Below are 14003 nucleotides of genomic sequence, written 5' to 3'. Positions count from 1 at the left end.
TGAACTAAATGAATATATCAGCTTCTGTATTCAGTAGTTCTCCCAACTACGTAACTGAAGAGCAACTCAGTGCTTGATCACCTACAGAAATATTTTCCAGAGTCTGAGCCCTTACTCTAGCCCACCCTAAATTGCTCTCACCAAGTTTTTGTTTCTTTTTTAAATCTTATGGCAAAGTAAGGATAAGATCAGTTCCTCTGGTGAGCATCCATGACTAATGAGGGACTTTCACATTACCTCAGGCACAGCTTTGTTGAGAACTTCTTCTGCAGCCTGACGCTCCAATATTTGTAGCTCTTGCTCATTAAAGTCTAATGACATGAAGTCATCTCTGTCTGCTGTGTCCTTAGAGCCAGCTGCTGCAGCCCCATATTCAGCAACAGCATGACCTCCCTCTGCTTCACCTTCATCAACTTCTCCTTCCCAGAGGCCAGCTAGTGTAGCATCAGAGCAGATGTTGAAGTCACCTTCAAGTTTTTTAGCAAATTCAGGCATTTCAGCTTTTTGTGCTTCAACATTCACTGACTTTGCTTCAAGTTTGGTTAGAGTTGCACCACAGCTCCTCTCCAGCACAGAAGGAGAACCTGAACCAGCAAAGAGTGTACTTCCTAAGGCTTTTACATTTTCTGATATGTCAGCTAGTATTTCTGCAGACCTGGAGGGTAAAACAAGAAGTTGAACCAAAACAGTAAAGACTGTTGTTACATACATCCCAGCTACAAACAGAAACGAGAATTCTAAAGCTTCTCCAGGTAAATTTTGTCTAAAATTTCATATGCAAAAGCTTATCACACAACTGCAGTTAGCAATCTTCTGTCATCAGAAGAAAGATTAAATTTCTTCATGCTGAAGAACACTGCAAAGATTCTCCATATATGTGTGTTGTATTGTCCCCACAACTCTAGGCCAGTCTCCAGATTTCTAAGTAGACGCACAAGTCTGAAGTTTCTATTTAAAAACGTCTTGTGAGCATTTCAGCAAGAAAAAAAACCAAACAGATTCAGCATAATTCAGTGTCAAACCCATTGCAAATAAAAATCAGGGAAAAGCTACATTCCACCATATTAATGTATAAGGGCAAAAGGTTCCCATCAAGTGAACTGTGCTTCCTTTTCTTGAAAAAAGATGCACAGGTAACAGAGACAGCTATCGACACATTTCGTGGTTCTGGACCTCAGCAATTAACATGAATCTCAAAAGATAAAGTACAACCAGGTTAATGAAAATCTAACCTCTGCAAATTTCTGAGTTGTCCCGAAGAGTCAGAGATCGTGGAAGCCAGGTATACCATCTCTTCAGCTAGCGAAGTCAAGCGCTCCTTCACGTCGTCTGACAACGCGTCATCTAGAAGAAGTGCCACCAGGGTTACTTCACAGTAACTCAGGTTTAACATCTACACACAAACAAGTTCATACAAGTCACTGCATTTCCACCAGATCTACAGCTAATAAGACAGTCTTTTTCAGCAGCCTGCTATAAACACCTACAAAACAAGACCATTGTAAGTAGATTCTTCCCCAGAATACCCTCCAGCTTTGAGAAAGCAGCAGCTGAGCAGGATCGAGTCTGCAGTGATCAGTCTGTCTGAGCTTTGTCTTACTGCTTTCTGAATCTGCTTCTATGCTTTACTTCACCAACTCGCATACCTACACACAAACACTGCTGTGTGTTATAAATGCATGCTCCTAGGACTTCAATTGCACTTACACCTGAAATCTCTCGGATTTTGCAGCTGTAAGAAACTAACTCATCATTCCATCTTCGTCTTCTACAGATGACTCAAGATGTTTGCTTTTTTGTTTCTTTGGTTGTTTGTTTTAAGGTGTCCCATCTCCTCTTTCCAGCCAAAGCCTAGACACACATACACACTCTGCTTGCTAGCTTCAATGTTGACAGAGATGAACAAAGCTGCCAAGTACATTGTCCTGGCAGAGTTCAAGTTGTTCACCGAGTTTCTTTTGCACAACTGGAAACTACCACCCCAGTGGCAGAAATTCAGTAATTAGGATGAGCAAACAATCTCCCTGATTGTCAATACAAGTTAATTGTCAGGCTCTTAACAACTTCTTAACTGATGAAACCCTACTTGTTACACACATTGTTGTATTAACACAGTGCGTTCCCTGCATCCTGCACTGCTACCCATCATCAGCTGGGAGAAAAGTGTGCAGTGTGATCTTGTGTGCTGGGGAGCAGCTCTGACATGTCACATCAGAGACACCAGGTCCCTACTCATATACATCCGTAGAGATTTATAAATGTGTTTGTTGGGCGTTCTTGTTGCTCATCTGCAGGCTTTTGTTTTAATGAACACAATGCAGCTGCCTGAAACATACAGCTATCTACTTAGCATGAGCACACTTCAAGATGATTGCAGTAACAAAAGAATTCAGTTTAGTATAACATAACTACTCAGCCCTGTTCTCATGAAAAGAGAAGCTAATCCCATAGGTTCCAGATATCAGCCCTACCAAAGCTGCAAACATAGATGTGCTGATTAAACCAGAGCCAGACAGTTGTATCTCACAGTTAACAAGATAGTACTCCTAATTCCTACTCCTAACTGTTTGCAAGAATTCAGCCAGTACAAAAATGAAATAAACTTTTCCCCTTCTTTTTAAGCCATAAACTGCATCTGCTTTTCAGCTTTCCTTACATAAGTGAAGGACAACCAACACTTTAGAATCACTTCTCTGATCAAACAGAGCTGAACTGTTTCAAAACAAAGTTGGACACTATTTATATGCCACAAGACAAGTGTTACTTCATATGTATTTATTTTGTGGTCTTTTTTCTTCTTAAGCTAGATTTTCCTCACTGGATCAGCAGAATTGGCATGAACTCACTGACATGTTTCCAGAAACAAATTGGAATGTCAGCAGGAATTCTTACAGACTCTTCATAACGCAGAGGCAAACAACATACCAAGACTGCACTCATTTCACTGTGAAATAATATCTGTAAAGTAACATACATCATTTAAGAGTCTTTACAGCCTAATCTATCTCAAAACTGTCTCAAATCTCCCGAAAAACCAAAAGATTCTGACACATAATACAAAGAGAACTACTTGGAAATAGAATATATTCTTTATTCCTGACTATGTAATTTACCTCTTCTTTGCCCAAATAATTTCCTGTCAGTGCTATTCATATTTTTCAGTTTTTGATAAATGATAAAGCCAGCCTGCAAGTAAAAGAGAAAGAAATATTAATACTCTGCAGAGAAACCACATTTTAAAGACTAAACTAAAAAAAGTCAAAAATTGTTTCAGCAAGCCATGGCATTAACTTATTGCAAATCCCATACATTCTGAGTTCTTGGGTCATGTCATACAACAGCCAGCGGTCTGCCTTATTGCTTTGGTAATCACAACCACTTTACCTTTTATGAAAGGCAATGTCCTGATTTTGGTCTGCATCATACTGGACACATATGACTAGATCCCAGAGTGGTTATCTTACAAAGTCAGCCACAAAGAGCTGTAAGTGCTCCACCTCCAGTCTCACCATCTGCTCCACCTCACCCAGACTTTACTGTAATGCTTCAAGAGAGCAGTTGTGAATCTACTAAGACAGAACTTGTTATGAATAACAAGGGAAATATTAAGCACACAGAACCTAACAGGAAAATGCAGCCTAAAGCCAGCAATGTGCTGATTAGGCTACAGATGTTAATCAAAGCATCTTAAAGACAAAAGAGAAAGGAGTTACATTCCCACGTTTCCCTGTGAGGCTCCAAAAGGCAGGCTGGGTGGTAAAGACAGCAGAGCAAGAAAGAGGCTTTGCCTGGAAAAAGCTGGTTCAAGCTGCTGCACCAAAATACAGCTGAAGACCAAAAACACTGCTCCTTTCTTCATTGGTTTGTGTCCCATGTCTTCACAAGAGCAAAGCACTCCACAGTTTAATGTTTAACTAGAAAACGTGCACTACTTTCTAAGTCAGAAAAGAGAACAGGGAACATTGCCCCGTTTCCCTTCCTCTGTTTAAGTTGGCCACAGAAATAAAATCCTCGGGAGAGAAGAGATGAAGGGTGATATTCCAGTACCATCACAAAGAAAGATCTTCTCCTAGGAAGCAGGTAGCACCCAGCTGTACATGGATAAATCTCTTTACAGAACTCAGAACTGAAGGAACATCCCTTTCCTTTCGAAATGGTGAAAAATCAGAGACTTTTACAGAGTTAAAATAATTCACATGCAAGTTGGCCCTGCGGAATTACCCACTGGAGGAGGCCAAATTTCTTCAAAGCTTCTCATTAACTTCATCTCGTGTATCATATTTAGGAGTAACTGAAAAAACTGGATTTTGGTCCTTAAGCAGCTCAGGAAAGATAACTAAGAAGCCCCCAACAGAAAACATATCTGCAAACACTAACAAGCTACAGCACACAGCAGCAGACAACAGAACCCAAGAAAAACTACTCCAAGTGCACTGAGCAATTATCATACTTGAGAAATACGCATCAACTGTGTCATGCGAGATAATCGCTCAGAAGGACCTCAGGCTCACTCCATACAAATGCAGATAAAATTAACATGATCCCTACATCAAAATTCACTTCCCAGTCAGTCCGAGTGGACAGAGATTCCTCTGATGTACATTTTGATGCCTGTATTACTTGGCACAACCCGGTAACAGCAGAGCTTCCAAGAGATCTGATTAACAAATGGGCTTCAAGAAAAAGGCAAACGCAACGTCATACTGCCACCTCACAAGAGGCTCAAGGATTCTGTGGAATTGAGTTTTCTCTTTTCTTTCTACACTGAATTTTATACATGAAACACACAACATAATACGTTCTTCAAGTTATTTCAGTAACCTGTCTCATTGCTGAGTCAAATACAAGAGGTAGCATCTTCTGCATAGAAGATATTATGACAAACACTGAAGATTAAAAAGCAAATCAAAACAAACAAGGAATCAGACTGTGAACTACACTGTAGGACTCCCACCTTCAAACACCTAATATCCACTTTAGACCATGGAACATTCCAGTGTTCAGAATGGTCTGTAACATAAAGGCATTAAAAACAGCAGCAAACTGCATGCTAGAGCAAGTGGTAATAGATTTATTTTGGCACGTACATAAGCATCTGTGGCTGCATACAACTTCTGCTCCTCACTGAGTGGAAACTTTTCCCAGTTGCCACAGCGGATAGACTTGTCTTTCAGAAGCTGCTTCCCAAAGAGATGTTTTACCAAGCCATTTAGACTCCATACCTCCTTACACTTCAGCTGAGGAAAAAAAAAAAAAGTTGTTAAAAGGGGAAAATAACTGTCAAAACAGTCACAGGAACCACAAAGCACACCTAATACTTCAGCAGGAGCAGAGAGCGCTCTGGATTAGTCAGAACAAATGAGGTCTTCAAAACAGCAATTGTTCTTTAGGCCTTGCTCTGTTCTCATCATATTGGTCATTGGGAACCTCTACTTTCCACTTCTGAAACTACACTGTTGTAGGGCATCCCTGCATTATCAAGCTGGAAAGATTACCCTAGGTTCAGGTGAGTCCGTGTGCTGTGAGGTGGTACAACAGCACATGCAAAAAAGAAACATCTGTACAATGTAAGTACAAGGCTGATTAAACAAAAGCCTGAAACTTAAACATCAACCCATCTCTCCTCCAGGATATCAGTATTTGCAAATAATAGCAAGATTTTATTTAATAGAAAAGCACGAATATCAAAGTCAGCTTGTAACTGTTTTGTCATCTATTGCAAGTCTGAGAAACCAAGCATGCATCAAAGACAGCAGCTTTATACCACGCTAACCATTATTCAGTGTACTACAAAGCAGTTCTTGGAAGACTCCAGAAATCACCCTGCTATGCTGCTGTTTGCAATTGCTTTCATAATCACAGTCATCAATCACAGCTGCTATGTGCTATTGTCTGGACGGGCTTTCTCAGAGTTTGGGCAGCTTTCTTTCCAGCTCCGGGGCTCACAGGCACAGATCTCCTCTATTCTAACCCAAGAGCACTTGCAAAACATGCAGACTGTCAAGTCCAGCAGTAGTAGCAACAGCCTGGCATTATCAGCTCATTCCCTTGAACTGGGAATCAAAAGCCTACCAATGGCTGATCTTAGGCCCCCTCCTCTCCTCCTTCCATTGTACCATTACATCAGATGTTCTTCTTTGTTCTCTCAACCTTCACTGTCAAGTTCATTTTTGGTCTGTTATCTCCTTAGCAAAAGACTTCAAGGCTGCAATCAGAGATCACAAGTGCTTATCCTCAAAAAATATCCTGGTGTTGGATGTTGGGAGATAAAAAAAAAAAAAAAAAAAAAAAAAAAAAAGCATGGGGTGAAACGTGGAAACTCCAAATCTAAAAAGAGCTTTTATTGCTTGAGCAAACTATTTACTCCGCATAGTTTCCAGCCCACAAGGAACTGAAGCTTCAAAGCATCACAGCCCTCTGTCTTCAATGATGGCACAGGTTTACCTACGCCAGACAGAATGAAATTAGCATTGAGCCACACTGTGATTTGGGATGTACCTGACATAACACTGCTCCTAAGCAGGCAGGAAGCTGCCCCATGTGAGCAGGTAGCACCAACTTCAGAGCCATGAAGAAAAATATCTGCAGTGCTGCAGGTCAGGTGACAACCAGCTCTAGACTAGAGACTGGCAGAAGACTCACATCAGACTCTGTGGGTTTGGCCACTGCTGGGACACATATGCCATGGCTGACAGAAGCCCAGGGTGACACGATCTGGCAATCTCCATCATTAGTAAATGCAAGAAATGCATCTGCAGCTGGATTGAAAAGGCTGTAAATGTGAACAGACCTGAGAAGGGGGCCGCATGCATTAAGAACCAGCTCACTGAAACACACAGCCTGATTATGCAGACCTAGAGTTCTCTGTAAATAGGAGCACTTTTTATTTTTTTTTAAAGCTGTACCATTTCTCTGCATTATTCTACAGAATATGCTGTAGAGATGAAGAAGCCTCCTTTCATTTAGCACATTAATAAGGTTCCCTTCCACAACAAAAAGGTTTTAAGCTTTACTTTCTCATTAGCAACGTCAGCAAGCTCCACGAAGCTCTTCAATTTGACTTCAAAGTCACTCATCAGCTTCCAGTGATCTCCCTCAATTCCTACGCCAGCCTTTTTAATTGTTTCATCTTCCAGCAGCCTTTTGAGTCCCTTGGGAAAACCTAAAATAGATTAAGCCCAAACATGAGAAACTAGATACTGAAAGACGTCACATAGCCAAATGGAAATGATAAAATCTTGCAAAAAGGCTGCTTGCAAAAACCTGCTCTTAAGGAGGAAACGCTCAAGAAGTTGTTATGTTTATGTTCCTGCTTGTGCACTGGGATGACAAACACCAATTTGCTGTAATGTATCATTTGAAGCAAGCAGCAGTGAAATCTCTGAAATGTGCAAATTAATTTGGTATTTGAAAATAAATTAAGTAAAAAAAAAACAAAAAATGAAAGACCTCATTTTATCTGTCTAACTGATCAGTAGTATGCATGACAATGAAAAAGCAACCCCTCCATGGAGAAAAAATATTTTAATCCTCAGCCCTGGATGCTCATGACACCAAATGCATTATTTATTTATTTTACTGTTTTCCACAGAGTATTCTTCCCCAGTTAGTGCTGCTCCACATTCAGAGGAAGCACTAACCCAAAAACATGGAGAATGACCAGGAAGACTGATTCTGCATATGCATTTTCAGTGCTAATTGTGGGCTGGTCCAAGAACAGCATTTGAAAAACAAAATCAACCAACCACATGCTCCACAAAAGCCCAGATAAGTCATTCTTGTGAGTAAAAGAAAAAATGAAGTCATGCAAGCATGCACACAGATGCTACGTGTTACATTTTGATTCAGCCCCAAGTGATCACACAGCAATCCTGGATCAAACGGCATTTTCAAGTTCACAGAATCTGGCAAAAACACACAGCTGTCACATCTGCCTCTGCAGGAGCATCTTATTTAAATATATACATTCAGGAGCACAAAGCTGAATACCCTGAATTAGTCTCGAGCTTAATTCTTCTCTCTACAAATACGTACTACTCATAATTTCCCCATATACACTTGCACTTAGGATCTGGCTTGGCTTTGATTTACTATCACATTTTTCTACTGTAATAATTACGTATTTCAACAATCACTTTGCATCACTGACCATATTGACCTCTGTACTTGTATGGATTCTGCTGACACACTACAGACACATGTGCAGCCATAACAAGCAGCAGGGTGCTGTGGACTGCAAAGTTGCAGCTCAGACATGAGTCACCAGAAAAGTTATTCTTCTTTAGAAAGAACTGTGATATCCAGAGCACCTCCACCATAATGCAGCACAGGGATTCCTCTGAAGAGGCAAATCTAGGAGAGCAGAATACAGGCACAGAAGCTGCAGCTGACTTACTGAATGAGGGATTTCCTCTGTCTAAAAATATATGAAAATCTTCAAGGGTGACAACTCCTGCTCCATTTCCTCCATCTCATTTCTAGAAAAAAAGTATTGTATGATCTAAAATGTCTGGGTTCCAGACCATTCAGAGGCGGAGTGTTATCAAGAACCTTCTTGATAAGTACATACAGTTAAATTTTGTCCTTTATGAGATGTGTTTATACACAGACCTCCCTCCTGCAGGAGAAAGTATTTTCATTTTTCCCCAGTGAAAACTGAAAAGCCTTGTTTCACATCTAAGTTTTCGTAAATCAGTCATTCTGACTAAGCAAAACTTGGCAGTGGTGCCTGCCAAAAGGCTGGCATCACACCCAGTTCAAAGTGCATCTCTCTTCGACATAAAGCTTTAAAAGATTATTTAGGTAGAAACATCATCTTCTGCTGCCACGCACTTAGCTGTAGCATGCATCCATGCCTGGCATCAACAGGCAAACACCTTCACTTTAGAATCAGAAGCATTTCAGCTCCAAACATCTCTCCCCCCCTTCTCTTCCTTTCCTCAAATGTCTCTTCTGTGCATCTGTACATTTCTGCCTCCTGGACTGAACAGCCTCCGGCAATTAAATTTTCCACCTCATTTGCTATAAATGACAAAAGACCGAACACCAACATTTAAATTATCACTATTATACCTCTGCATGCACACCCTAGGGAAATCAGAGACATCTCACACACACAGTTTCAATCTAACATTCAAACCAAAGGTTATAGAATTGCAGCCTCCTTCCCTGCTTTTCTATTTTTCCAATTTGGGTGCTTTTGTTCACAGCTGTAATGGATTCAGAATGTTGGGCACACATCCCCCCTCTCCCCACAGCTGCCTCACACCAGGTATTCAGTATTCTTTCTGGGAAAGAATGGCACAAAAATAGGAAGAAGCAGCGTGATGGCCGTCATTTTTGAGGCGTTTTATTACTCAAAGCACACTAAGAGGAAAGAGCCTGCTAAATTTAGGTGCTCTTGTTAATTTTAGCACCAAAGAGTTGAAAGCTCATTACGTGAGCAGGGAATTCAATTTTTGAAAACTAAATGAAAATATTCTTTCCCGGAAAGAAAAAATAATCCTTAATTCTTTTGCCCTTCTCAGAACCTAAAATGCTGTACTGCGCTGCTCAAGCTTTGGACTAAAGACATTGTAACACACAGTTAATGCTCAGTGAGTCACTCCCTGCTTTATACCCAGCAGGGGGAAGAAGATGGATGTATTTTTTTAAACTTCACTATCAAACATAATGTGAAATATACTACTGCTCGATGCTAAGGCTCATAGTAAATCACAAGAAAGAGAGAGCCCTAAGTAATAGGAATAGAGGCAGTACAGTACCTGACATCGAAGAGATGTGAAACAAATAACATTTTTCCTCGGTTACACATATTTGGATTACAGCTATCTTTGCCATTTTTCCTTTAGTGTACGAAGGCGGCCATTCAATATCAAATCCAACTGCAGCCCCATCTGATAAAGTCTGCCTGAAAAGAAATGGATATTCCTCACATTTAACTGTTTTTCTACCAGCACATAGAACAGCACGCGTGAGTCCTCTCACAAAGACGACTAAGGGATGCACAGCTAGTACATCTTCTCCTGCACATGTGTAAGACACAAATCATTTTACTACTAAGACCCTCAGCAAGTGAAATTCCTGCTGGTACAGAAAGCTACACTGTAACTCCCAAACCAGACAGATTTCTAGCAGATCTCACAGTACACAGATGGCAGCATAGCAAACCTCAGGAAACAGACAGATACAAAAGGGGATCTAATTCAAGGAACTTTCCAGTTCCTTGAAAGCGTGCTTTTTATTTATCATGCTACAACAGAAAGTCCTGAACACAACTGCTTCCCCTAGTAAGGTAAGCTGTGCTATGCAAGAACTGGGGAAAAAAAATCTATTTGCATCACGAATGAATGACCTTCAAACCTACACTCTTGTTATGAAATAACATATACACCTGATTTACTGCAGATCTTATCTCCCAATGAAGTCAGCGAGGCTCAAGAAACTATAAATACCATGGAAAGCAGAGAAACTGCAGTAGGGCTTTTCACTGTATGCTTTCTCTTAAAGAGAGTGCCAGGTGCAGCCAGGATATCTGCCCGAAGAATTCCAACTGGGGAAGCTACAACTGTGCAGCACGCTGGAAAGAGGTGTCCTGAAAACACTACTTGTTATAGACCAGCCAGGGTCATCCTCAGAGAAATAATTAATTCAGTGTCACCAGGAATAGGTTCAGCGTGTGCTTATAGCCAACACACAAGACATGTTTGGCACGGAGATCAAAACAGCCTGTGCAACCAGAGGTTTCTCTGGTCAAACCGTTCAACTCTAGGCACTCTGAACGCACAATCAGCTAGAAGAAGAGAGAATAGCCAATACCTTTTCAGAAAGTAAGGGATTCTCCAAAGGAACAGAGAAAGAGCTATTACCTGATGTCTTCTGAGAGAAGGGAGCAGTCACTGGCTTCATAGCTGTAAATGATGGAGCCACGGAACTCTAGGAATGGCAGCCCATCTTCCAAAATGCTCCTCTGAATGTTAGATGTCTGTGGGACAGCATTTGGAAAAGACTCTGTTAGTGGTCAGATGTAACCTCAGCACAGAGACACATCAGCACCACAGCCATTGAGTGCTGTCTCAGTGCTGTACGCCAGCAAACCCAGCACTGATGTAGGTGACATGTAAGTGTTCGGACCCCCGATCTGTTTCCCAAACTTCAAGCACTCGGACTGAAAGCTAGCAGGCTAAATTCTCACCTCCATTTTATTTCTCTGCATTCTTCCAGCCAAAGAGATTCAACAGCTTTCAATAACAAGGCTAGGGAAAATATTTATTTCTGACAGTGTCACAAGCTCCTCAATGCTATTTTAAAATGCTGCAGCACTTCCAAAGTTCAATAATTTTTTAATTTAAGTAGTTGCCTGAATTATTCAAACCCATTCAGCTATAATCCGTGGAAAAATCCCTATTTCAGTAGGAATTCAACGTAAACCAGTAACTCACAGGCACATCAGAGAATTTCTGAACACACAAAGCACAGAAACAAACCAAGAATTTCTGAAGAGGACACTGAAGGAACAACATGGACAAGATCTGTGGTTCGGTGCAGTTGTGCACTGGAAAAGCACAGGGCTACAAGTGTTTGGCTGTACCACACAGCTTTGTCCCCTTATTTCCTTGGTCCCACATCTCAACTAGCCCACTGCACTTCAAGACAACAGATCTCTGTTAAGTTCCCCATGCATGAAGTAAAACCCAGTTTAAAACTACATGTGACATTTAAAAAGAGAGAGATCCTCCATCAACTGAATGCTGGTTTAAAAATTGAAATTTTAAGCCCGCAGGAAAAGGTGACATCAATGGCTCCAGCTCAATCCTTTTCCTCTTCAGAAACCTACTTACTAAAATTTATTGACCGAGAAACTATCTCGAACTCTAGGAATACTGATAACATTCACCTGGTTGCAAAATCATCAAGTTACTTAAAAATATACAGGTAAGATGTCAGTACTAACAAATACGACAGCATTGCACAGTAAGACTTGAAGAACAATATCTGTCAATCACAAGTGATCACGTGCAAAACAGCTTTATAATACAGATTCAGAAACAATAAATTGCCTGGAAGAGGACAATCCTGAAACTACAGAAAAGATACTGATAATTCTATGCTCACACAATGAAACATTTCAGCTAATGAAGGGTTAAAGTTTAACCAAAAACTGTTGGTTTAACTTAATAGGTCAAAGTGCAAGGTCCTGCACTTGGGCTAGGGAAACCCCAGGCAGAGATACAGGTTGGCTGGAGAATGGCTTGAGAGCAGCCTTGAGGAGAAGCATCTGGGAGCGCTGGTTGATGGAAGACTCAACATGAGCCAGCAATGTGTGCTTGCAGCCCAGAAGGCCAACAGTATCCTGGGCTGCATCAAGAGAAGCGTAACCAGCAGGTCAAGAGAAGCGATTCTGCCCCTCTACTCTGCTCTTGTGAGATGCCACCTGGAATACTGCATCCAGTTCTGGAGCCCCCAGCACAAGGACACTGAGGTGTTGGAGTGGGTCCAAAGGAGGGCCACAAAGATAGTCAGAGGGCTGCAGCACCTCCCCTGTGAAGACAGGTTGAGAGAGCTGGGACTCTTGCCTCAAGAAGAGAAGGCTCCAGAGGGACTTCATAGCAGCCTTCCAGTATCTGAAAGGGGTCAACAGGAAAGCTGGGGAGAGACTTTTTATAAGAATGTGTAGCGACAGCTTGAAAGAAAATAGCTTTAAACTGGAAGAGGTTAGATTTAGACTAGATATTAGGAAGAAATTATTTACTGTGAAGGCAGTGAGGCCCTAGAAGAGGTTACCCAGCAAGGTTGTGGATGCTCCCTCCCTAGAGCATCCAAGGCAAGGCTAAATATGGCTTTGAACAACCTGGTCTATGGGAGGAGCTGGAACTAGGTGATCTTAAAGGTCCCTTCCAACCCAAACCATCCTATGATTTCATGAAATAAAGCCTATGCTACCAGTTCCTTCTTTTCACCTAATGCAAGAAAAACTGCTTAAGTGAGTCTTCTGCTTTTCTCTCATGATGTAGCTTTCTAATTATCAAAGCAGTCTGTGACATCACAGGGCTGTGTCCCTTCTAGTGAGAAATTTTATACCTAAAGTTGCTTATATGTGCGGAGATAAATGCATCCAAGGTCACTTTAGCATTCTCGGAAAACTAGAAATTTAGATACAATCTTTATGATATATTATTCTCTCTGAGCAGGAAAAGAGGCACCACAAGCACACAGACCCACACTGCTTTGTTACACAGCCTAACACCAAATCCATTTCCCCCCCTTGTGATAGCATACCTTCTTATCACCCAAAATGCCCTCCTGGCTACGTGCACGCATCCACTGGGGATACTTGTTCTCCAAATCCACTTTATTCATTTTATCCACATTCGTGTTACCTTTCCATTAAAAAATAAAGAAGTAGATTAGTCAAAAGTCTGTACAGAGTGTAGCTATCAGCACGACGAGGCCAGAACGAGATTACCTGGGCAGTAATCAGCCCTCCAGGCACAAGGGCACCCGCGGCGCTGCCCAAGCCAAACCGCGGGAGAGCCGTAAGGCTCTACTGCTGTCAGGCGTCAGCCTACGCCTAGCCCTAAGGCCGGGCCTAAGGCGAGGAAGCGGGCAGCCCCGGGCCGAGCCGGGCCGGCAGGCCCCACAGAGGCATCCGCTCCACAGCTACGGTTTCCTCGCAGGACAGCAGACAGGCTCCCGGCGCAGAGGCCGTGCTGGCGGCAGAACAGACGCCTCAGGGGCGGACCGAGGCTCTCAACCCGCTTCTTCCCGCCCCCCGCCCGCGTGCCGCGTGTTTCCACAACACCGGGCCGCTCCTGCCACAGCAGGACGCCGCGCACCCACACCGCGCCCTGCGCGGAGGCACGTTAAGGCGGCGGCAGCCCCGGCGCTCACCGGGCCCCGGCTGCGCGCCTATCCAGCCCGCGCGTCGCACGCTGACCGCGTCACCAAAACAGCCTCCTGCCGAGCATCGCCCCGCGTCACCTCTAGCGGCGGCGGCGGGAGGT

At 42.4% G+C, this 14003-nt stretch overlaps 1 protein-coding gene across 2 annotated transcripts in view; it reads right to left on the bottom strand.

The window, feature by feature from the left end:
* The window catches only part of WRN (WRN RecQ like helicase), a 36462-nt gene extending 22578 nt beyond the window's left edge, over positions 1-13884 (bottom strand). For both annotated transcript variants that reach the window (XM_048941489.1, XM_048941490.1), the window contains exons 1-9: positions 13466-13884; positions 13279-13379; positions 10869-10984; positions 9765-9910; positions 7014-7162; positions 5088-5237; positions 3114-3186; positions 1233-1344; positions 238-655 (exon numbers count right to left, since the gene is read on the bottom strand). In XM_048941489.1, the coding sequence (XP_048797446.1) occupies positions 238-655; positions 1233-1344; positions 3114-3186; positions 5088-5237; positions 7014-7162; positions 9765-9910; positions 10869-10984; positions 13279-13359 (1245 nt within the window). In that variant the 5' untranslated portion in view covers positions 13360-13379; positions 13466-13884. The remainder of the gene's footprint in view (positions 1-237; positions 656-1232; positions 1345-3113; positions 3187-5087; positions 5238-7013; positions 7163-9764; positions 9911-10868; positions 10985-13278; positions 13380-13465) is intronic.
* Between the last annotated feature and the right edge of the window lie 119 nt (positions 13885-14003).

This window comes from Lagopus muta, chromosome 4, assembly GCF_023343835.1.
Source record: "Lagopus muta isolate bLagMut1 chromosome 4, bLagMut1 primary, whole genome shotgun sequence".
Classification (NCBI taxonomy): domain Eukaryota; kingdom Metazoa; phylum Chordata; class Aves; order Galliformes; family Phasianidae; genus Lagopus; species Lagopus muta.
Note: the sequence above shows the minus strand (reverse complement) of the source record. Positions and strands in the feature narration are given on the sequence as shown.